The following is a 26,774-nucleotide window of genomic DNA, read 5'->3' as shown; positions in this document are numbered from 1 at the left end:
TTGGAACCACATGTAAACACTGGGAATCTCAGCTGGACAGCTATTGACACACGGGGGTATATTTACTAAGGTCCCGATTTTGACCGAGATGCCGTTTTTTCATCAAAGTGTCATCTCGGTAATTTACTAAACTCAAATCACGGCAGTGATGAGGGCATTCGTAATTTTTGGGTAGTCCATGAAAATAATTACGAATGAATACACCATCGGTCAAAACGCGGCTGTTTAAGTATGAATCTCGGTCATTTACTAAGAAGTGCAAAGCAAAAAAAAAATAAAACACTGCCGTGAAAAATTACAACTCGTAAAAAAGTGCTAAAAAAAACAGACCTGCTTTTTTAATCCGTGATTGTATAGGCATGCAGGGATCCATGAGATCCGTGCATGTATATCAGTGGGAAGGGGTGGGAAAGTGGTTATTTTCTTTAAAAAAATTGCGTGGGGTCCCCCCTCCTAAGCATAACCCGCCCCGGGCTCTTTGAGCCGATCCTGGTTGCAGAAATATGGGGAAAAAATTGACAGGGGTTCCCCCATATTTAAGCAACCAGCATCGGGCTCTGCGCCTGGTCCTGGTTCCAAAAATACGGGGGACAAAAAGAGTAGGGGTCCCCCGTATTTTTAAAACCAGCACCGGGCTCCACTAGCTGGACAGATAATGCCACAGCCGGGGGTCACTTTTATATAGTGCCCTGCGGCCGTGGCATCAAATATCCAACTAGTCATCCCTGGCCGGGGTACCCTGGGGGAGTGGGGACCCCTTCAATCAAGGGGTCCCCCCCAGCCACCCAAGGGCCAGGGGTGAAGCCCGAGGCTGTCCCCCCCATCCAATTGGCTGCGGATGGGGGGCTGATAGCCTTTTGTGAAAATGAAAATATATTGTTTTTAGTAGCAGTACTACAAGGCCCAGCAAGCCTTCCCCGCTTGCTGGTACTTGGAGAACCACAAGTACCAGCATGCGGCGGAAAAACGGGCCCGCTGGTACCTGTAGAACTACTACTAAAAAAATACCCAAAAAAAGACAAGACACACACACCTTGAAAGTAAAGATTTATTACATACATCCACACAAACATACAAACATACTTACCTATGGCCCCACGCAGGTCGGTCCTCTTCTCCAGTAGAATCCAAGGGGTACCTGTTGAATAAATTATACTCACCAGCTCCAGGGTCCCAGGGTCCTCGTAGCATCCATTTGTAATCCACGTACTTGAATAAAATAAAAAAACGGACACCCGAGCCACGCACTGAAAGGGGACCCATGTTTGCACATGGGTCCCCTTTCCCCGACTGCCAGAAACCCACTCTGACTTCTGTCTAAGTGGGTTTCTTCAGCCAATCAGGGAGCGCCACGTTGTAGCACCCTCCTGATCGGCTGTGTGCTCCTGTACTGACTGACAGGCGGCACACGGCAGTGTTACAATGTAGCGCCTATGCGCTCCATTGTAACCAATGGTGGGAACTTTCTGCCCTGCGGTTGACCGAAAGTGACCTCACCGCGGAGCAGAAAGTTCCCACCATTGGTTACAATGGAGCGCATAGGCGCTACATTGTAACACTGCCGCGTCCTGCCTGTCAGTCAGTACAGGAGCACACAGCCGATCAGGAGGGTGCCACAACGTGGCGCTCCCTGATTGGCTGAAGAAACCCACTTAGACAGAAGTCAGAGTGGGTTTCTGGCATTCGGGGAAAGGGGACCCATGTGCAAACATGGGTCCCCTTTCAGTGCGTGGCTCGGCTCTCCGTTTTTTTATTTTAATCAAGTACGTGGATTACAAATGGATGCTACGAGGAGCCTGGGACCCTGGATCTGGTGAGTATAATTTATTCAACAGGTACCCCTTGGATTCTACTGGAGAAGAGGACCGACCTGCGTGGGGCCATAGGTAAGTATGTATGTATATGTATGTATGTTTGTGTGGATGTATGTAATAAATCTTTACTTTCAAGGTGTGTGTGTCTTGTCTTTTTTTGGGTATTTTTTTAGTAGTAGTACTACAGGTACAAGCGGGCCCGTTTTCCGCCGCATGCTGGTACTTGTGGTTCTCCAAGTACCAGCATGCGGGGGAGGCTTGCTGGGCCTTGTAGTACTGCTACTAAAAACAATATCTTTTCATTTTCACAAAAGGCTATCAGCCCCCCATCCGCAGCCAATTGGATGGGGGGGACAGCCTCGGGCTTCACCCCTGGCCCTTGGGTGGCTGGGGGGGGGACCCCTTGATTGAAGGGGTCCCCACTCCCCCAGGGTACCCCGGCCAGTGGTGACTAGTTGGATATTTGATGCCACGGCCGCAGGGCACTATATAAAAGTGACCCCCGGCTGTGGCATTATCTGTCCATCTAGTGGAGCCCGGTGCTGGTTTTAAAAATACGGGGGACCCCTACTCTTTTTGATCCCCGTATTTTTGGAACCAGGACCAGGCGCAGAGCCCGATGCTGGTTGCTTAAATATGGGGGAACCCCTGTCATTTTTTTACCCATATTTCTGCAACCAGGGTCGGCTCAAAGAGCCCGAGGCTGGTTATGCTTAGGAGGGGTGACCCCACGCATTTTTTTTCTCCGTTTTACAGTGTTTATTTAAAAAAAAAAAAAAATGAAACCCAGCACGGATCACACAGATCCGGCCGAGATTCATTTTGAAAAAGTCGGCATTGTTTTGCTAATCACTGCCGTAAAAAAGGTAAAAAAAACACGAATGACATCGACATCGGAACAAATGAAAAATCAGAATACGACAGCTTAGTAAATTAGTCGTAATAAATTCAAAAAGTTGCAGTTTTACACTTTCGATGTCATTCGTGATTGAACTTTGACCTTTTTCCGAAAATTACGAATGTTAGTAAATATACCCCACGGTGTTTAGTAGGTCTTGGAAATAAAAATTCTAAGGGATCTGTTTGCTAAGCATTGGAGAGAGGTAAAGTAGAGAGAGATAAAGTACCAACCAGTCAGCTCCTAGCTGTCATGTTATAGGCTGTGTTTGAAAATGGCAGCTAGAAGCTGTTTGGTTGGTACTTTATCTCTCTCCGCTGTATCTCTCCCCAAGGCTTAGTACATATACCCCTATATATCTCTGTACTTTATCTCTCTCCAAGGCTTAGTATATAGATTAGAGATGTGCGGCGGGCACTTTTCGTATTTTGTGTTTTGGTTTTGGATCTGGATCCCTGCTCGTGTTTTGAATCTGAATTGGTTTTGCCAAAACCACCCTTTCGGGTTTTGGTTTTGGATCTGGATGATTTTTGGGGGGAAAACACAAACACAGCTAAAATCACAGGATTTGGGGGTAATTTTGATCATACGGTTATATTAACCTCAATAACATTCATTTCCACTCATTTCCAGTCTATTATGAACACCTCACACCTCCCAATATTGTTTTTAGACCAAAAGGTTGCACTGAGGTAGCTGGATGACTTTGCTAAGCGACACAAGTGTGCGGCACAAACACCTGGCCCATCTAGGAGTGGCACTGCAGTGTCAGATAGGATGGCACTTTTAAAAACTAGGCCCCAAACAGCACATGATGCAAAGAAAAAAAGAGGTGCACCGAGGTTGCTTGATGACTAAGCTAAGCGAAACAAGTGTGTGGCACAAACACCTGGCTCATCTCGGAGTGGCACTGCAGTATCAGACAGGATGACACTTTTAAAAACTAGGCCCCAAACAGCACATGATGCAAAGAAAAAAAGAGGTGCACCGAGGTTGCTGGATGACTAAGCTAAGCGAAACAAGTGTGTGGCACAAACACCTGGCTCATCTCGGAGTGGCACTGCAGTATCAGACAGGATGACACTTTTAAAATCTAGGCCCCAAACAGCACATGATGCAAAGAAAAAAAGAGGTGCACCGAGGTTGCTAGATGACTAAGCTAAGCGACACAAGTATGCAGCACAAACACCTGGCCCATCTAGGAGTGGCACTGCCTAGGAACAAGCTGGCGTTTGTGAGACGCTGCTACTGGTGCCGCTGCTGTTGTTGCTGCAGGAGGCAATACATATACCCAGTGGGCTGTCACAGTCATGTAGTCCTTAGTGTGCCCTGCTCCACTTGTCCACATGTCCATGGTTAAGTGCACACTGGGTATACAGCATTTTTCTGGACACTGAGGACACTTTTCTTAATGTTCCTGTACTGTCTGGGAATCGCTTTCCTAATGAAGTGGAATCTAGATGGGATTTGGTACCAGGGACACACTACCTCCATCAATTGTCTAAATCCCACTGCACTAATGGCAGTTACCGGATGTACGTCTAACACCAACCAAGGCTTCAGTTATCCGCTTTGCAACGGGATGACTGCTGTCATATTTCATCTTCCTCGCAAAGGACTGTTGGACAGTCAATTGCTTAGTTGAAGTAGTACAAGTGGTCTTCCGACTTCCCCTCTGGGATGACGATCGACTACCAGCAGCAACAGCAGCAGCGGCAACAGCAGCAGCAGTAGGCATACCACTCAAGGTTCCTGACTGAGGAGGAAATTGACGTTGAGGAAGTTGGTGGTGTAGATTGCAGGAGGTTGGGTACAAGAGGAAGAAGGGATTTAGATGTCAGTGGACTGCTTACACTCTTACCCAAAGTTTATGAACTTGACAATGACTTCTGATGAATGCGCTGCAGGTGACGTATAAGGGAGGATGTTCCTAGGTGGTTAACGTCCTTACCCTACTTATTACGGATTGACAAGGGCAACACACAGCCTGACACCCGGATTTGTGGAGAAATAATTCCACACCGAAGAGGTGGCTTTTTTGGTATTTTTCCCAGGCATAACAATGGGCATTCTCATCCCACGGACAACAACTGTCTCCACTGGTGCCTTATTCAAACAAACCACATCACCATCAGAATCCTTATTGTCAACTTCCTCCTCAGCGCAAGCTACACCAATATCCTCCTCATCCTGGTGTACGTCTACAGTGACATCCTCAATCTCAATATCAGCAACTGGACTGAGAACCCTTCCCGGCACATGCAGGGGGTGTACAAGTGGTGGTAGGAGCCTCTTCTTTCCATACAGTCTTGGGAAGGTCAGGTCTAGACATCGCAACGACAGACACACTTGGAGTCTCATTGGGGATTTGTGATATCTCTGAACGCACAGTTGTTTTTTGCTGTGCTTTAACGAGCTTAATTTTTTTTATTTTTGAGAGGGAGGAGGGCTTCCATCCTCATGAGAAGCTGAGCCACCAGTCATGAACATAGGCCAAGGCCTTAGCCTTTCTTGTCACTTCGTGTCGTGAATGTCATATTGCCAATTTTATGTTTCTCATCAGATAATTTCTTTTTTTTTCTGATTATTAATTTTTGCTTCTTGGATTTTACACGCCCTTTATGACATTGGGCATTGGCCTTAACAGACAACGTTGATGGAATTGCATCTTCAATGTCATGACTGGTGTCAGCAGTAGCTTCAGCACTAGTACTAGGAACTGGAAGTGGTTCCTGATCTTCCACTATTTTTTCCTCCAAATTGTTGTTATCCATTTCACAGGACAGCACCCCTTTATTATTACAGCTCACAGAACAGTGCCCCTTTATTTTCACAGCACCCCTGTATTCTTACAGCATACAGGACCAGTGTGCTTTTAAGTTGTAAGAACTGCACCCACATTTTGATAGCAGACAGGGCAAGTGTAATGTTATTAAGTCATCAGCACCTCTATATTTCACAGCATACAGGACCAGTGTGTTTTTAATTTGTAAGAACTGCACCCAAATTTTTCTAGCAGACAGGGCCAGTGCAATGTTATTAAGACATGAGCACCCCTATATATCACAGCATACAGGAGCAGTGTGCTTTTAATTTTTAACTGCACCCAAATTTTATAGCAGACAGGGCCAGTGTAATGATATTAAGACATCAGCAGCCCTATATTTCACAGCATACAGGAGCAGTGTGCTTTTAATTTGTAATAACTGCACCCAAATGTTTACAGTAGATAGGGCCAGTGTAATGTTAAGACATCAGCACCCCTATATTTCACAGCATACAGGACCAGTGTGCTTTTAATTTGTAAGAACTGCACCCAAATTTTTATAGCAGACAGGGCCAGTGCAATGTTATTAAGACATCAGCACCCCTATATTTCACAGTATACAGGAGCAGTGTGCTTTTAATTTTTAACTGGACCCAAACTTTTATAGCAGACAGGGCCAGTGTAATGTTATTAAGACATCAACACCCCTATATTTCACAGCATACATGAGCAGTGTGCTTTTAATTTGTAAGAACTGCACCCAATTTTTTATAGCAGACAGGGCCAGTGTAATGTTATTAAAACATCTGCACCCCTATATTTCACAGCATACAGGAGTAGTGTGCTTTTAATATGTAAGAACTGCACCCAAATTTTTATAGCTGACAGGGCCAGTGTAATGTTATTAAGACATTAGCACCCCTATATTTCACAGTATACAGGAGCAGTGTGCTTTTAATTTTTAACTGCACCCAAACTTTTATAGCAGACAGGGCCAGTGTAATGTTATTAAGACATCAGCACCCCTATATTTCACAGCGCCCCTGCCCCCTGTACAACACAGTGACAGCCAGGACAGCAACACCCATGTACAGCTGCAGCACCCGGCAGTAACACCAGTGACAGCCAGGACAGCAGGGACAGAAAGGACAGCACCCCTAACACAGCACAGATACACCACAGTGACTGCAGCAGCACCCCAACAGAGCACACACTAACCCCATGCCACCACCCACAGAGAGACAGAGGTCTGTCTCCCTCACTCTCCAAGTCCGGAGTGAAAATGGCAGTGGTGCGCGGCTGTTTATAAGGGGTCCAAATACAGTGAAAATCCGACAGCGGGATGATGACGTTTTGCCTAGTTATGGTTTCCGAGTCTGGCGTGAAGTCCCGAGCCAGACTTGATTCCGGACTCGGAGCGGGAAGTTTGGGGATGGGGGGAGGGGGTGGGGGGGGGTTCTCAGGGAACCGAACCAGCTCATCTCTAATTCTTACAGCCAATTCCTCAGTCGATTGGAAGACTAAAATGACTACACAGCTGTGTGTATACATACAAGAAATTATAAAATTCAAGAATAAGACACTGATTAAGGGCCCTCATTCCGAGTTGATCGGTCGCAAGGCGAATTTAGCAGAGTTACACACGCTAAGCCGCCGCCTACTGGGAGTGAATCTTAGCTTCTTAAAATTGCGACCGATGTATTCGCAATATTGCGATTACTAACTACTTAGCAGTTTCAGAGTAGCTCCAGACTTACTCTGCCTGTGCGTTCAGTTCAGTGCTTGTCGTTCCTGGTTGACGTCACAAACACACCCAGCGTTCGGCCAGGCACTCCCACCGTTTCCCCGGCCACTCCTGCGTTTTTACGGAAACGGTAGCGTTTTCAGCCACACGCCCCTGAAACGCCGTGTTTCCGCCCAGTAACACCCATTTCCTGTCAATCACATTACGATCGCCGGAGCGATGAAAAAGCCGTGAGTAAAAATACTTTCTTCATAGTAAAGTTACTTGGCGCAGTCGCAGTGCGAACATTGCGCATGCGTACTAAGCGGATTTTCACTGCGATGCGATAAAAAATACCGAGCGAACAACTCGGAATGAGGGCCAAGGTTATTAAAGTTCTATATGGTGTATTCTGAAGGCAAAAATAAATAAGTTGTAACACAGTACTAAATTCAGTCAAAACCATCAATTCTGACAATCTTAATTAGATTAGAGAAGGCTTGATCTAACTACACAGTTTACGAATAAAAATTGGTTAGTATCAGGAAACTATGGATACTGTATACAGAATAATGGTATCAATTAACTCTTCCTTTTCAGTATTCTACATCATAGGAACGCCTTCATACAACTAACTTGATATTGACCAATAGATGGCAGTATAAGTCAGTTTATAATATGTAGCAGTCTCCCCAGGATACTATCTGTTTTTGCTTTCAGTGACAACCTCAAAATAATGAAAACTGCACAGACTGGAAACATTGCATCCCAGAAGACACACTAGGGGGCTAGGTTCCCAGTCGGACCTCCCGTTGGTGTATGCTGGGCAGATCTTTGACCCAGGGAGATTGTTCTTGGCCTGCCACTGGATGGATTTGGAAGAAAACATCACAGACTGAAAACATTGCATCCCAGAAGACATACTAGAGGGTTGGGGTCCCGGTTGGACTTCACGGTGGAATGCACCAGGCAGAACTTTGACCATGCGATCCTGTTCTGGGCCTTCCACTGGATGGATTTGGAAGAAAACATCACAGACTGAAAACACTGCATCCCAGAAGACATACTAGAGGGTTGGGGTCCTGGTTGGACTTCACAGTGGAAAGTGCTGGGCAGAACTGTGACCCAGGGAGCCTGTTCTGGGCTTTCCACTGGATGGATTTGCAAGGATACTTCACAGAGTGGGAAGATTGGATCCCAGAAGACATACTAGTGGGTTGGGGTACCGGTTCGACCTTCCGTTGGTGTACGCTGGGCAGAACTTTTTCCCAGAGAGACTATTCTGGGTTTTCCACAGGGTAGATTTGGAAGAAAACTTCACAGAGAGGTAACATTGGATCACAGAAGACATACTAGGGAGATAAGGTCCAAGTCGGACCTCCTGTTGGGGTATGATAGACAGAACTTTGACACAGGGAACCCCTTGTGGGCCTGCCACTGGATGGATTTGGATGAAAACTTTATTGAACTGTGATAATTGACAGAAATTACCATAATTCAGTGTCCTGAAATAACTGAATGAAATAACCATAAATCAATGAACTAAAATAACTGACAGAAATGAAGGTGTGAAGACAAAAAATGTGTACCCGAAAGCCTTGGAATAGCAACATTGATAACAGAAGGAAAACTTTAAATCCATCTGGCAATGGAAACTGATTAAAAACGGAACAGAAACAAAAGCTGGGGATCAGTGCTACTGGTGGCACCTCAAAAGCAGCACTGGGCAGCCACCTCATGGGTGTGTTGGAAGAGCTACTAAGCTATTAATTTTTTTAATATGTTGACAGTTACGTCCAACTCATTGACAACGTAAAATGAGTTGGAAAATTTAAACCCGGTCAACATGGAGTACTTAAACTAGTATATCTAATAGAGATGAGCGGGTTCGGTTTCTCTGAATCCGAACCCGCACGAACTTCATGTTTTTTTCACGGGTCCGAGCAGACTCGGATCCTCCCGCCTTGCTCGGTTAACCCGAGCGCGCCCGAACGTCATCATGACGCTGTCGGATTCTCGCGAGACTCGGATTCTATATAAGGAGCCGCGCGTCACCGCCATTTTCACACGTGCATTGAGATTGATAGGGAGAGGACGTGGCTGGCGTCCTCTCCATTTAGATTAGGGTTGAGAGAGAGAGAGAAAGATTGACCTGAGGCTGTGATACTGTAGAAGAGAGTGCAGAGTTTAGTGACTGACGACCACAGTGACCACCAGACAGTGCAGTTGTTTGTTTTATTTAATATATCCGTTCTCTGCCTGAAAAAAACGATACACACAGTGACTCAGTCACATACCATATCTGTGTGCACTGCTCAGCCCAGTGTGCTGCATCAATGTATATATATATCTGACTGTGCTCAGCTCACACAGCTTATAATTGTGGGGGAGACTGGGGAGCACTGCAGTGCCAGTTATAGGTTATAGCAGGAGCCAGGAGTACATAATATTATATTAAAATTAAACAGTGCACACTTTTGCTGCAGGAGTGCCACTGCCAGTGTGACTAGTGACCAGTGACCTGACCACCAGTATATATAATATTAGTAGTATACTATCTCTTTATCAACCAGTCTATATTAGCAGCAGACACAGTACAGTGCGGTAGTTCACGGCTGTGGCTACCTCTGTGTCGGCACTCGGCAGCCCGTCCATAATTGTATATACCACCTAACCGTGGTTTTTTTTTCTTTCTTTATAGTCATACTAGTTACGAGTATACTATCTCTTTATCAACCAGTCTATATTAGCAGCAGACACAGTACAGTGCGGTAGTTCACGGCTGTGGCTACCTCTGTGTCGGCACTCGGCAGCCCGTCCATAATTGTATATACCACCTAACCGTGGTTTTTTTTTCTTTCTTTATACATACATACTAGTTACGAGTATACTATCTCTTTATCAACCAGTCTATATTAGCAGCAGACACAGTACAGTGCGGTAGTTCACGGCTGTGGCTACCTCTGTGTCGGCACTCGGCAGCCCGTCCATAATTGTATATACCACCTAACCGTGGTTTTTTTTTCTTTCTTTATAAATACATACTAGTTACGAGTATACTATCTCTTTATCAACCAGTCTATATATTAGCAGCAGACACAGTACAGTGCGGTAGTTCACGGCTGTGGCTACCTCTGTGTCGGCACTCGGCAGCCCGTCCATAATTGTATATACCACCTAACCGTGGTTTTTTTTTCTTTCTTTATACATACATACTAGTTACGAGTATACTATCTCTTTATCAACCAGTCTATATATTAGCAGCAGACACAGTACAGTGCGGTAGTTCACGGCTGTGGCTACCTCTGTGTCGGCACTCGGCAGCCCGTCCATAATTGTATATACCACCTAACCGTGGTTTTTTTTTCTTCTTTATACATACATACTAGTTACGAGTATACTATCTCTTTATCAACCAGTCTATATTAGCAGCAGACACAGTACAGTGCGGTAGTTCACGGCTGTGGCTACCTCTGTGTCGGCACTCGGCAGCCCGTCCATAATTGTATATACCACCTAACCGTGGTTTTTTTTTCTTTCTTTATACATACATACTAGTTACGAGTATACTATCTCTTTATCAACCAGTCTATATATTAGCAGCAGACACAGTACAGTGCGGTAGTTCACGGCTGTGGCTACCTCTGTGTCGGCACTCGGCAGCCCGTCCATAATTGTATATACCACCTAACCGTGGTTTTTTTTTCTTTCTTTATACATACATACTAGTTACGAGTATACTATCTCTTTATCAACCAGTCTATATATTAGCAGCAGACACAGTACAGTGCGGTAGTTCACGGCTGTGGCTACCTCTGTGTCGGCACTCGGCAGCCCGTCCATAATTGTATATACCACCTAACCGTGGTTTTTTTTTCTTTCTTTATACATACATACTAGTTACGAGTATACTATCTCTTTATCAACCAGTCTATATTAGCAGCAGACACAGTACAGTGCGGTAGTTCACGGCTGTGGCTACCTCTGTGTCGGCACTCGGCAGCCCGTCCATAATTGTATATACCACCTAACCGTGGTTTTTTTTTCTTTCTTTATACATACATACTAGTTACGAGTATACTATCTCTTTATCAACCAGTCTATATATTAGCAGCAGACACAGTACAGTGCGGTAGTTCACGGCTGTGGCTACCTCTGTGTCGGCACTCGGCAGCCCGTCCATAATTGTATATACCACCTAACCGTGTTTTTTTTTTCTTTCTTTATACATACATACTAGTTACGAGTATACTATCTCTTTATCAACCAGTCTATATATTAGCAGCAGACACAGTACAGTGCGGTAGTTCACGGCTGTGGCTACCTCTGTGTCGGCACTCGGCAGCCCGTCCATAATTGTATATACCACCTAACCGTGGTTTTTTTTTCTTTCTTTATACATACATACTAGTTACGAGTATACTATCTCTTTATCAACCAGTCTATATTAGCAGCAGACACAGTACAGTGCGGTAGTTCACGGCTGTGGCTACCTCTGTGTCGGCACTCGGCAGCCCGTCCATAATTGTATATACCACCTAACCGTGGTTTTTTTTTCTTTCTTTATACATACATACTAGTTACGAGTATACTATCTCTTTATCAACCAGTCTATATATTAGCAGCAGACACAGTACAGTGCGGTAGTTCACGGCTGTGGCTACCTCTGTGTCGGCACTCGGCAGCCCGTCCATAATTGTATATACCACCTAACCGTGGTTTTTTTTTTCTTTCTTCTTTATACATACATAGTTACATAGACATCTCTTTATCAACCAGCCTATATTAGCAGCAGACACAGTACAGTACGGTAGTTCACGGCTGTGGCTACCTCTGTGTCTGCACTCGGCAGGCAGTCCATAATTGTATACTAGTATCCATCTCCATTGTTTACCTGAGGTGCCTTTTAGTTGTGCCTATTAAAATATGGAGAACAAAAATGTTGAGGTTCCAAAATTAGGGAAAGATCAAGATCCACTTCCACCTCGTGCTGAAGCTGCTGCCACTAGTCATGGCCGAGACGATGAAATGCCAGCAACGTCGTCTGCCAAGGCCGATGCCCAATGTCATAGTACAGAGCATGTCAAATCCAAAACACCAAATATCAGAAAAAAAAGGACTCCAAAACCTAAAATAAAATTGTCGGAGGAGAAGCGTAAACTTGCCAATATGCCATTTACGACACGGAGTGGCAAGGAACGGCTGAGGCCCTGGCCTATGTTCATGGCTAGTGGTTCAGCTTCACATGAGGATGGAAGCACTCAGCCTCTCGCTAGAAAAATGAAAAGACTCAAGCTGGCAAAAGCAGCACAGCAAAGAACTGTGCATTCTTCGAAATCCCAAATCCACAAGGAGAGTCCAATTGTGTCGGTTGCGATGCCTGACCTTCCCAACACTGGACGTGAAGAGCATGCGCCTTCCACCATTTGCACGCCCCCTGCAAGTGCTGGAAGGAGCACCCGCAGTCCAGTTCCTGATAGTCAGATTGAAGATGTCAGTGTTGAAGTACACCAGGATGAGGAGGATATGGGTGTTGCTGGCGCTGGGGAGGAAATTGACCAGGAGGATTCTGATGGTGAGGTGGTTTGTTTAAGTCAGGCACCCGGGGAGACACCTGTTGTCCGTGGGAGGAATATGGCCGTTGACATGCCAGGTGAAAATACCAAAAAAATCAGCTCTTCGGTGTGGAGGTATTTCACCAGAAATGCGGACAACAGGTGTCAAGCCGTGTGTTCCCTTTGTCAAGCTGTAATAAGTAGGGCTAAGGACTTTAACCACCTCGGAACATCCTCCCTTATACGTCACCTGCAGCGCATTCATAATAAGTCAGTGACAAGTTCAAAAACTTTGGGTGACAGCGGAAGCAGTCCACTGACCAGTAAATCCCTTCCTCTTGTAACCAAGCTCACGCAAACCACCCCACCAACTCCCTCAGTGTCAATTTCCTCCTTCCCCAGGAATGCCAATAGTCCTGCAGGCCATGTCACTGGCAATTCTGACGATTCCTCTCCTGCCTGGGATTCCTCCGATGCATCCTTGCGTGTAACGCCTACTGCTGCTGGCGCTGCTGTTGTTGCTGCTGGGAGTCGATGGTCATCCCAGAGGGGAAGTCGTAAGCCCACTTGTACTACTTCCAGTAAGCAATTGACTGTTCAACAGTCCTTTGCGAGGAAGATGAAATATCACAGCAGTCATCCTGCTGCAAAGCGGATAACTGAGGCCTTGACAACTATGTTGGTGTTAGACGTGCGTCAGGTATCCGCCGTTAGTTCACAGGGAACTAGACAATTTATTGAGGCAGTGTGCCCCCGTTACCAAATACCATCTAGGTTCCACTTCTCTAGGCAGGCGATACCGAGAATGTACATGGACGTCAGAAAAAGACTCACCAGTGTCCTAAAAAATGCAGTTGTACCCAATGTCCACTTAACCACGGACATGTGGACAAGTGGAGCAGGGCAGGGTCAGGACTATATGACTGTGACAGCCCACTGGGTAGATGTATGGACTCCCGCCGCAAGAACAGCAGCGGCGGCACCAGTAGCAGCATCTCGCAAACGCCAACTCTTTCCTAGGCAGGCTACGCTTTGTATCACCGCTTTCCAGAATACGCACACAGCTGAAAACCTCTTACGGCAACTGAGGAAGATCATCGCGGAATGGCTTACCCCAATTGGACTCTCCTGTGGATTTGTGGCATCGGACAACGCCAGCAATATTGTGTGTGCATTAAATATGGGCAAATTCCAGCACGTCCCATGTTTTGCACATACCTTGAATTTGGTGGTGCAGAATTTTTTAAAAAACGACAGGGGCGTGCAAGAGATGCTGTCGGTGGCCAGAAGAATTGCGGGACACTTTCGGCGTACAGGCACCACGTACAGAAGACTGGAGCACCACCAAAAACTACTGAACCTGCCCTGCCATCATCTGAAGCAAGAAGTGGTAACGAGGTGGAATTCAACCCTCTATATGCTTCAGAGGTTGGAGGAGCAGCAAAAGGCCATTCAAGCCTATACAATTGAGCACGATATAGTAGGTGGAATGCACCTGTCTCAGGCGCAGTGGAGAATGATTTCAACGTTGTGCAAGGTTCTGATGCCCTTTGAACTTGCCACACGTGAAGTCAGTTCAGACACTGCCAGCCTGAGTCAGGTCATTCCCCTCATCAGGCTTTTGCAGAAGAAGCTGGAGACATTGAAGGAGGAGCTAACACGGAGCGATTCCGCTAGGCATGTGGGACTTGTGGATGGAGCCCTTAATTCGCTTAACAAGGATTCACGGGTGGTCAATCTGTTGAAATCAGAGCACTACATTTTGGCCACCGTGCTCGATCCTAGATTTAAAGCCTACCTTGGATCTCTCTTTCCGGCAGACACAAGTCTGCTGGGGTTGAAAGACCTGCTGGTGACAAAATTGTCAAGTCAAGCGGAACGCGACCTGTCAACATCTCCTCCTTCACATTCTCCCGCAACTGGGGGTGCGAGGAAAAGGCTCTGAATTCCGAGCCCACCCGCTGGCGGTGATGCAGGGCAGTCTGGAGCGACTGCTGATGCTGACATCTGGTCCGGACTGAAGGACCTGACAACGATTACGGACATGTCGTCTACTGTCACTGCATATGATTCTCTCAACATTGATAGAATGGTGGAGGATTATATGAGTGACCGCATCCAAGTAGGCACGTCACACAGTCCGTACTTATACTGGCAGGAAAAAGAGGCAATTTGGAGGCCCTTGCACAAACTGGCTTTATTCTACCTAAGTTGCCCTCCCACAAGTGTGTACTCCGAAAGAGTGTTTAGTGCCGCCGCTCACCTTGTCAGCAATCGGCGTACGAGGTTACATCCAGAAAATGTGGAGAAGATGATGTTCATTAAAATGAATTATAATCAATTCCTCCGCGGAGACATTGACCAGCAGCAATTGCCTCCACAAAGTACACAGGGAGCTGAGATGGTGGATTCCAGTGGGGACGAATTGATAATCTGTGAGGAGGGGGATGTACACGGTGATATGTCGGAGGGTGATGATGAGGTGGACATCTTGCCTCTGTAGAGCCAGTTTGTGCAAGGAGAGATTAATTGCTTCTTTTTTTGGGGGGGTCCAAACCAACCCGTCAAATCAGTCACAGTCGTGTGGCAGACCCTGTCACTGAAATGATGGGTTGGTTAAAGTGTGCATGTCCTGTTTTGTTTATACAACATAAGGGTGGGTGGGAGGGCCCAAGGACAATTCCATCTTGCACCTCTTTTTTCTTTTCTTTTTCTTTGCATCATGTGCTGATTGGGGAGGGTTTTTTGGAAGGGACATCCTGCGTGACACTGCAGTGCCACTCCTAAATGGGCCCGGTGTTTGTGTCGGCCACTAGGGTCGCTAATCTTACTCACACAGTCAGCTACCTCATTGCGCCTCTTTTTTTCTTTGCGTCATGTGCTGTTTGGGGAGGGTTTTTTGGAAGGGACATCCTGCGTGACACTGCAGTGCCACTCCTAGATGGGCCCGGTGTTTGTGTCGGCCACTAGGGTCGCTAATCTTACTCACACAGCTACCTCATTGCGCCTCTTTTTTTCTTTGCGTCATGTGCTGTTTGGGGAGGGTTTTTTGGAAGGGCCATCCTGCGTGACACTGCAGTGCCACTCCTAGATGGGCCCGGTGTTTGTGTCGGCCACTAGGGTCGCTAATCTTACTCACACAGCTACCTCATTGCGCCTCTTTTTTTCTTTGCGTCATGTGCTGTTTGGGGAGGGTTTTTTGGAAGGGCCATCCTGCGTGACACTGCAGTGCCACTCCTAGATGGGCCCGGTGTTTGTGTCGGCCACTAGGGTCGCTAATCTTACTCACACAGCTACCTCATTGCGCCTCTTTTTTTCTTTGCGTCATGTGCTGTTTGGGGAGGGTTTTTTGGAAGGGACATCCTGCGTGACACTGCAGTGCCACTCCTAGATGGGCCCGGTGTTTGTGTCGGCCACTAGGGTCGCTTATCTTACTCACACAGCGACCTCGGTGCAAATTTTAGGACTAAAAATAATATTGTGAGGTGTGAGGTATTCAGAATAGACTGAAAATGAGTGTAAATTATGGTTTTTGAGGTTAATAATACTTTGGGATCAAAATGACCCCCAAATTCTATGATTTAAGCTGTTTTTTAGTGTTTTTTTAAAAAAACACCCGAATCCAAAACACACCCGAATCCGACAAAAAAAATTCGGTGAGGTTTTGCCAAAACGCGTTCGAACCCAAAACACGGCCGCGGAACCGAACCCAAAACCAAAACACAAAACCCGAAAAATTTCAGGCGCTCATCTCTAATATCTATATACAGGAATATATGCCCACACATATTATTGTCCTTAGAGCTGACTGGGGGGCCTGATTCAGAGTTGGACGAAAATGCAATGCTGCATGCAATCAGCATTGTATTTCCGTCCGATCTACAGGAGGGGCATGCAGGAAACATCTCAGTAAAATAGACATCTCCTGCGTGTGGCTGTGATACCAGCACTGTGACTGACATCGCAAGCTGGGATACAACATCATGACCATCAGTGTTAGATTGCAGATGTTCCATGCAGACGGCCAGCTGAGTAAGTTCCAGTTTTTTTGGTTTGCTAACAAACTAGGATAACCCCCATAGTGCAGATCAATGTATCTATTCGTACTACTTTGTAGAATGTATGTACTATCATCTATCCTTAATAGGATAGAAGAATGCTTTTGATATTCGTTTAGAAACCCAATTCATTTAAGAAAAACCTACAGTTACAGGCAACATCTCACGCAACCACCATAGGACAACAATGAGAGTTTATCCAATGCCTACTACTTCTTGAAACAAGATTAGTTTGTATGTACTCTCGTGCAAACTCAAGTACTTATGTGTTAATCACTATTATTCCACTTTTGTCATCCACGTATTTTCAAACTTAGATGACAACCCGTGTCATTTTCTTACACCAAAGAAAGGATATCTTCTAACATGTACAACGCGTGTGATTCATTTAGTTACTTGCCCATGTGGCCTGAGTTCTGTTGGGAAAGCGGACAGACAATTTAGGGAGCGGTTGGCACTCCATAGATCTGCCATCCGCATGACTGTGTCCAATTTCTTCCAAGCAGGTCATAACTTATCCACATTCTGTTATGTGATCGTTGATCATATATCCTGTTGCTTTTGTTAGGGTTTTATATTTTTGGGAGGGAGGGGTTTTGGGGCTGACAGATTGTGACAATTACTATGCTGAGAGTGGATATATCTGATAAATGATATTATATAATTTAAATACTTTGGTTCTTTGTAGACTTAATGAGTCCTTTGGGCTTTACTGTTTTTTATAAACTGAAGCAGGAAGGTCAGGCTCTGTAGTATTCAGCCCCCTAACAGGAGTACAATGAATTGATAGGTCAGGGTCTGAAGTACATTATCTAGCACCTTTCACAGTACAGCAACAGGTAGGTCAGGGGCTGTAGTATCTATCACCCAGATGTGCGCTAAAGGTGCGCACCCTCCTGTCTCTGCACCTGAAACAAGCACGTTTATATGGGTGCGATATGTTTTACTGGCATTCAGGATGCCGGCGGTCAAAGGGCCGACAGTGGCATTCCAATGGAGAGAAACCCAACAGAGGCTAGGTAAGTATAGTTACCCTCCCCCAGCAACCCTCTAGCTCTAACCCTCGCTTCTATCAGCCTAACCCTAACACCCCCCAGTGGCGCACCCAGGTAGGGGTTCCGAGCACCCAAAAACCCCCCTCCACTAAAAAAAATAAAATGTTTCTGTTTTTTTTTTTTTTATAGCTGCATGAGTATTATTAAAGGCTGTCTAGCGTCCTCTGCAGCCTGCTGTCTTCCTGGTGGCACTTGTAAGTGCAATAAAAGTTTACTTTATTTTAATTATAGTACATATATATCCATGTGCATACATATATACACATGTATATACATACATACATATAAACACACACACATATGATATATATACATGTGTATATATACGTGTACTGTATGTGTGTGTGTATATATATATATATATATATGCATGTTTAATATGCTGTGTATATATATATATATATATATATATATATATAGAGTAACAGGAAAAATGTATGAGCGCAAAGGACAAGGAAAAGTTAAAAGTCCCGTGGAACTACAAGTCCCAGGCTGAACAAGAATCAACAGTTTCTCACAGTCACTGACACCCAGTCTCACTGGTCGATTAGTCTTTATCAGTGTGCACCTCTGGGATTTCCAGCTGTCGCTTCCCCACCAGAGACCCGATTCCGAACGGGTAATGATCCTGCCGAGAAATTTTGAAAGAAGCAGGGAGCGCCAATAGTGCATTAAAAGTGTAACAATTTATTTATAACACATCCAAATACGATGATCAAATAAAACCCGTACCATAAAAGGCGGTTAAACCACCGCTTGTATAACCAGCATGAAATTATCCCACAATACAACTCAGCATACGTGATTCAGTATCCATACGTCAGACCACGCCCATACGCGTTTCGTCATCAGACTTCGTCAGTGGGCTTGGTCTGAAGTCACAATCTCATTATTTAAATACACCCTGCAGCACTCTGATTGGCCTATGCAAGATGTCTTAGAACAGCTACAAATCATCTTATACAGCAGCTGATCCATATTAAACCAATGGATTCATTTATCAAATAGTACATTTTATACGTGTCTAAACGATTAGGAGAGAATTCATAAAGGCATCAAAGTACATGAATATGTACGGAATATTAAAAAATAAAACATATATAAAAAAAATTTTTGTTTGTTGAAATGTAATCATGTAAATGCAGTATAAAAATATTAATGCACTCTAATAGGTAATATTCACACTACCCATAGACACATTGTTATTCATAAACCAATAACTATATTAGAGTAAAATAAGCAATATTCCAAACTTCTATATATCACATACTGACCAACCCTATATTCATTGTACTCTTGTTACCATTGGCAACCACAGCAGGGTAATTAAGCAGACAGGAGTTTTTCCCAACACCAACTGGTTTAGATGATGGACTAATTATAATGGCACAGCAACTATGCACATACTAAAAAGCCTCATGTTTGTATCGTATATATCGACTCAGGAGGAATTTAAAAGGTCAGTTCAAGCATCTTATAAAGAATTTTTTTTTAGTTTGAAGCATGTTATTAGAGCAAATGATACTAATAGGGACACCACATGAAACTGGCTATTTAGGCCAGCTACACACTTAACGGAGAGATGTAACCTATTTGAGAAACGGAGTAAGTTCATAAACCTCATTCAATCCCTTTGGATGCAAAGTGTTCAATGTAAATATCCAGAATGTCTCTCTTTTATTCAATATGTTTTCTCTATCTCCGCCACGCTTGTCAAGTGGTATGTGTTCCAGTCCTATAAATTTTAATGAGGCTGGATTGCTGCAATGATGCTGTTTAAAATGACGTGGAACACTATGATTTTCTACATTGTTCCTGATGTTTCTTAGGTGCTCTAAAATTCTCAACTTTAGCACTCTCTTCGTCTTGCCAATATAACGCATCCCGCACCCACATTCCAGCAGATATACAACATATGTAGTGTTACAATTAATAAAGTTATTTATTCTGAACTTTTTATCCGTATTTGAACCACTGAAGGTTTTCGTACCTTTTAACCCATACTGGCACACTTTACACTTGCCACATGTATAAAATCCTTCCACTCTGGCCCTATTGCCCAGAGTGGAAGGATTTTATACATGTGGCAAGTGTAAAGTGTTGTATATCTGCTGGAATGTGGGTGCGGGATGCGGAGATAGAGAAAACATATTGAATAAAAGAGAGACATTCTGGATATTTACATTGAACACTTTGCATCCAAAGGGATTGAATGAGGGGTATGAACTTACTCCGTTTCTCAAATAGGTTACATTTCTCCGTTAAGTGTGTAGCTGGCCTAAATAGCCAGTTTCATGTGGTGTCCCTATTAGTATCATTTGCTCTAATAACATGCTTCAAACTAAAAAAAAATTCTTTATAAGATGCTTGAACTGACCTTTTAATTTCCTCCTGAGTCGATATATACGATACAAACAAGAGGCTTTTTAGTATGTGCATAGTTGCTGTGCCATTATAATAATAGGCCCTACACACTGGCCGATATTCTGAAAGATATGAACGATCTCGTTCATAAATGAACGAGAACTCGTTCATATCTTTCAGTGTGGAGACTCCAGCGATGAACGATGCGCGGCCCCGCGCTCGTTCATCGCTGATCTCCCATCGGCTGTGCATGCAGGCCAATATGGACGATCTCGTCCATATTTGCCTGCACTTCAATGCAGCCGCGTGACGTGGGGAGTGAAGAAACTTCACTCCCCCCGTCACTGCCCCCCCGCCGCCGGGTTGCTCGTCGGCCGTATCGGCCGTCGGGCACCTCGGTGGCGCATCGCCGAGTGTGTAGGGCCCCTTAGTCCATCATCTAAACCTGTTGGTGTTGGGAAAAACTCCTGTCTGCTTAATTACCCTGCTGTGGTTGCCAATGGTAACAAGAGTACAATGAATATAGGGTTGGTCAGTATGTGATATATAGAAGTTTTGAATATTGCTTATTTTACTCTAATATAGTTATTGGTTTATGAATAACAATGTGTCTATGGGTAGTGTGAATATTACCTATTAGAGTGCATTAATATTTTTATACTGCATTTACATGATTACATTTCAACAAACAAAAAATGTTTTTTATATGTTTTATTTTTTAATATTCCGTACATATTCATGTACTTTGATGCCTTTATGAATTCTCTCCTAATCGTTTAGACACGTATAAAATGTACTATTTGATAAATGAATCCATTGGTTTAATATGGATCAGCTGCTGTATAAGATGATTTGTAGCTGTTCTAAGACATCTTGCTTAGGCCAATCAGAGTGCTGCAGGGTGTATTTAAATAATGAGATTGTGACTTCAGACCAAGCCCACTGACGAAGTCTGATGACGAAACGCGTATGGGCGTGGTCTGACGTATGGATACTGAATCACGTATGCTGAGTTGTATTGTGGGATAATTTCATGCTGGTTATACAAGCGGTGGTTTAACCGCCTTTTATGGTACGGGTTTTATTTGATCATCGTATTTGGATGTGTTATAAATAAATTGTTACACTTTTAATGCACTATTGGCGCTCCCTGCTTCTTTCAAAATTCTCGGCATATATATATATATATATATATATACATATACACGGTATATATATGTGTAGACATGTATATATATAGTATATATATATATATATATATATATATGCACACACACACACACACAGACACACTAGTTTTATGGACCCAGCATATACTGGGTCACCTCAGTCCCCACCCCCGTGATTGGCTCCACCCTGTTCTGGAACCCCCCCCCATGCAAATCCTGCATTTGCCACTGCCCCCCCCCCCCCCCTCCCTGCAGCCTATACCTTACCCTCCCCGGTGGTGCCTAAAGCTAACCCTCCCTTTCCACAACCTAAACCTAACCCTCCCTCCCCGGCAACCTAACCCTCCCCGGTGGTGCCTATATATAACCCCCCTCCTCGGGCTAACACTAACAGTGGGCAGCGTACTTACGAACGGGATGCTGGCAGTTGGGATACTAGCATCGGCATTTCATCTGCTGACAGAGTTCCGGAGTCAGCATTGTCGCTGCGTGTTGGGTTTTTGACTGCCATAATCCAGCCTGCCGGCATCCTGACTGCATCCCGTTTGTATAACTGAACAATAAGTGACGGCATCAGTGCTAATTGAATAGCCCCCAGGGGATCAATTAGCCAAAGTAAATTACTGCAGCTAATTGAATTCCCCCTCATACCGGATACCCAATAGATAATGTGTGTACCCGGCGGCGGGGCAGGCATCAGCAAATGCATACACACTTGCCGATGCCGCCAGCGATGAGCGATGGCGGGAAGGTCATGCTACATTTGGCAGCAAGGCCCTTCCTGGCGATATCACTCATCGGGCATTGGGCGATGTCGCTAACGACATCATCAGAGACATAGTGCATACACACTAACTGCTAATGTGGATGATGTATCATTATCATACACATCGTCCACTTTATCGTCTAGTGGGTACCCAGCTTTAGTGTTCCTGCTCTATTAAATGAAATTGTTCCAACCTATTCACACAACTTATTATTTACAATTTTAAAGGGAAGATAACCAATGCCTGTATTTCACTTAATTTTATTTATTTATCTAATCTGTGTTTGCTTTTTGTATTTTATTATATTTTGCATGGAAAATGTATTATACTGAATGTTGTAGAAATAATGCAACGTTTGCATTTTCTTGAAACACTGTCAGGCCACATCCCTACTCTTTTTTGTACTACACATGCGAGAGCTGAAGGAGGTAAATCTTGAGATGCGTTCACCTGAGTATATCAGTGGTGCATACAGGGAGGGTTTCTAAGTACTCAAACATTTTCCCTCCACACTGACAGCCTAAAAATGTATCCAAACAGGCTGCCATAAGCTATCATATTGGACACTTTCTGTATGTTTGAGATGTACATACAGTATGTACAACTCTACATGAATCCCACAATGTCTGGGCTAGTGGAAGTCCAAGGTTCCATCATGCATGTTTCTCAGACACCGCTCTGCTTTTCTAGGTAACTGACTTTGACGTTATCATGGAGAAAGATCTTGGAGACCTCCTGCTGGTCCGGATCTCTACAGAGCAATACAAAACCTTTAATATGGATGCTTGGTACTGCCGCTATGTTGATGTGACAAGTCCCAGTGGTCAACTCTACCAGTTCCCTTTCTATCAGTGGATATGTGGTCCAATGACTGTGGAGATCCCAGAGGGGAAGGGTGAGATGTAGCTCTTATAACTATATTCTACTCATGAAGTTTTGGGTAGTGCTGCCTGAGTTATTATGATGTGGCCAATGTTGGTGGTACATTACGTGGGTTTTTTTTTGTTTTATTGTTGGGCCTGGATACAGCTAGGAGCTCATTGATAAAGTTGTACTCAATACATCATAAATTCCTTAAAATCCCTATATCTTGTGTTCCAAATCAATTTTAATGGGCCTGATTCAGATGTGGGCGGAGTTGCTATGACTGCTGCTTCCTTGGAAGCAGCAGTGACAGCTCTGTATGGTAATGCAGCAGGTGGCATCTATCGCAAGCAGATACCTCCTCCTGCAGTAGAGATCCGAGCTGCATTCTAGGACGCAGCACTGGGGACATGCAAGCCACCCATTGCAGAGGCCAGCGAATCTCTGTTCAACCACAAAAATCCATGACCACTTCCCTCCACCTAAACTGCATCGACTTGCCTCAGTTTGGAGAAACGAAAGCCACCACAGCCCCCTCCCAGGCTCTAAATGGTATCAGACTGTCAATCACTGACAGTCTGACACAGTAGTACTGTACATCTGTTGTAGCAGGACCCATTCGCACACGTGCTGAATGGTCCTATGCATGCACAAAGTAGAGGTAATTGGTGCTTTGATGCATGAACAGCAACACCAACCACAAGCGCTGTGAGTCCTATTGGAGAAAGAGCGCTATATGAGTGGAAGGATTCCATGAATAGAGATTCTCCTTATGTAGTCACATGATTAATCTGCATGCAAGGACAATAACCATCCATACTCACCAGGATAATTGCAACACAGTGCTCTTGGGATCTGTTCTGTTTCAGGCATAATTTTATCTGGGAACACTCACCCTGTTCTCCAGCAGCAACGGAGAGCGGAACTGGAGAAGCAGAGAGCAACCCACAGGTGAGTGACCAATGTACATGCAGTGACTGTCCTATCTCCTGGGCTTCTTCCTGGGTGACAGAAGATTCCCATGACTGGAATTCTCTTTAGCTAACACATATGAGGATATTTCTAGTTCATAAGTGAAAGGTTCCATATGTCATATTGAATAAACTGATTTTCATTTATCAAGTGCTGCTTATATGGGTGTGGATTATTAGATATACACTAAACAGGTCTACAGTCAATAGGTCTACCACTAATGGTAGACATGCGTAAGGTCAACAGGGTCAAACAGTCGACAGGGTCAAAAGGTCGACATAGAATAGGTAGACATTAGGAAAGGTCTACAGGGTCAAAAGGTCGACACGAAAAAGGTAGACACAGGTTTTTTTTATCTATGTTTTGGGTGTTTTGTCATTTTTTTGCCACAAACAAGTCCCATTACTGTACTGATTACCCTCACATCGCTTGCTGTGCTCACCATGCTTCAGGCAAGGTGCACAGCTTACTCTTTTTAATCGAGTCCACATGGATGGTAAAGAATGTAAAAGTTGAAAAAAATTAAAAAAATAAATGAATAAAAAAACTTGTGTCTACCATATGTGTCGACCATTGTCATGTCGACCTTTTGACCCCATCGACCTTTTGACCCTGTCGACCTGTCTACCTTTTACATGTCAACCTTTTGACCCTGTTGACCTAATGTATGTCTGTAGACCTTTTTAGTGTAGAGCTATGGGGGGGTAATTCCAAATTGATCGCAGCAGGAATATTGGCCCTCATTCCGAGTTGTTCGCTCGCAAGCTGCTTTTAGCAGCTTTGCACACGCTAAGCCACCGCCTACTGGGAGTGAATCTTAGCTTATCAAAATTGCGAACGAAAGATTAGCAAAATTGCGAATAGACACTTCTTAGCAGTTTCTGAGTAGCTCCACACTTACTCGGCATCTGCGATCAGTTCAGTGCTTGTCGTTCCTGGTTTGACGTCACAAACACACCCAGCGTTCGCCCAGACACTCCTCCGTTTCTCCAGCCACTCCCGCGTTTTTCCCAGAAACGGTAGCGTTTTTTCACACACACCCATAAAACGGCCAGTTTCCGCCTAGAAACACCCACTTCCTGTCAATCACATTACGATCACCAGAACGAAGAAAAAACCTTGTAATGCTGTGAGTAAAAAACCTAACTGCATAGCAAATTTACTTGGCGCAGTCGCACTGCGGACATTGCGCATGCGCATTAGCGACTAATCGCTCCGCTGCGAGATAAAAATAACGAGCGAACAACTCGGAATGACCCCCATTGTTAGCAGTTGGGCAAAACCATGTGCACTGCAGGGGGGGCAGATATAACATGTGCAGAGAGAGTTAGATTTGGGTGGGTTATTTTATTTCTGTGCAAGGTAAATACTGGCTGCTTTATTTTTACACTGCAAATTAGATTGCAGATTGAACACACCCCACCCAAATCTAACTCTCTCTGCACATGTTAAATCTGCCTCCCCTGCAGTGCACATGGTTTTGCCCAACTGCTAACAAAATTCCTGCTGCGATCAACTTGGAATTACCCCCATAATCCGGATACCATCTGAATATTTTCTTTAGCAATAACGTAGTTTGTCACCTGCAGGTGGAAAGTTTATGCAGAAGGCGTCCCACATTGCATTGATGCAGCCTCGGTTCATGATCTGCAATATAATGACCAGTTTACCTACCAGAAACGGAGCAGCTTTAACTTGCCTAAGATGACCTCGTAAGTTTATATCCTGAATAGTATACAATACAGCATGGTTATAAATCATTAATGATTGCTTTATTATAAGACTTCTTTCTGTGTGCACCTCTCTGTGTATTAGTTGGGGTGTATCAAGGATCTATCTTCACATCTAGAAATTGACAACAAATAACTAGACTTGTAAAGTATGATGAATAGTTCACCAGCGCAGGAATGGTACAATGTGGCATCTAAGGTGATTTCAGCACTAATACACAGGGAGGAAAGCTACGTCCACATACAGGATTAGGGGGGAGATATACTAAGCAGTGATAAAAGTGGAAAAGTGAGCCAGTGGAGAAGTTGCCCATGGCAACCAATCAGCTGTTCTGTAAACTTTTATAGTATGCAAATTAGAGATGTGCGGAGGGCACTTTTCGTGTTTTGTCTTTTGTTTTTGGATCTGGATCCCTGTTCGTGTTTTGAATCTGGATTGATTTTGCAAAAACCACCCTTTCGGGTTTTGGTTTTGGATCTGGGTGATTTAAAAAAACAAACATAAAAACAGCTAAAATCACAGATTTTGGGGGTAATTTTGATCCTATGGTATTATTAACCTCAATAGCATACATTTCCACTCATTTCCAGTCTATTCTGAACACCTCACACCTCACAATATTGTTTTTAGGCCAAAAGCTTGCACCAAGGTCACTGGATGACTAAGCTAAGTGACCCAAGTGGGCGGCACAAACACCTGGCCCATCTAGGAGTGTCAATGTAGTGTCAGAAAGGATGGCACTTTTAAAAGTTAGGCCCCAAAAAGCACATGATGCAAAGAAAAAAAGAGGTGCACCGAGGTTGCTATATGATTAAGCTAAGCGACACAAGTGTGCGGAACAAACACCTGGCCCATCTAGGAGTGGCACTGCAGTGTCAGACAGGATGGCACTTTTAAAACTAGGCCCCAAACAGCACATGATGCAAAAAAAAAAAAAAAAGAGGTGCACCAACGCAGCTGGATGACTAAGCTAAGCGACACAAGTGGGTGGCACAAACACCTGGCCCATGTAGGACTGGCCCTGCAGTGGCAGACAG

The 26,774-nt window shown here is 44.5% G+C and overlaps 1 protein-coding gene across 1 annotated transcript in view; it reads left to right on the top strand.

The window, feature by feature from the left end:
- The window catches only part of LOC134990376 (arachidonate 12-lipoxygenase, 12R-type-like), a 272,146-nt gene that overhangs the window by 135,134 nt on the left and 110,238 nt on the right, over positions 1-26,774 (top strand). The window contains exon 3 of the mRNA XM_063950685.1: positions 22,861-23,072. Within this exon, the coding sequence (XP_063806755.1) occupies positions 22,861-23,072 (212 nt within the window). The remainder of the gene's footprint in view (positions 1-22,860; positions 23,073-26,774) is intronic.

This window comes from Pseudophryne corroboree, chromosome 2 (genome assembly GCF_028390025.1).
Source record: "Pseudophryne corroboree isolate aPseCor3 chromosome 2, aPseCor3.hap2, whole genome shotgun sequence".
Taxonomy (NCBI): domain Eukaryota; kingdom Metazoa; phylum Chordata; class Amphibia; order Anura; family Myobatrachidae; genus Pseudophryne; species Pseudophryne corroboree.
This window is presented reverse-complemented; position numbering and strand designations above follow the sequence as displayed.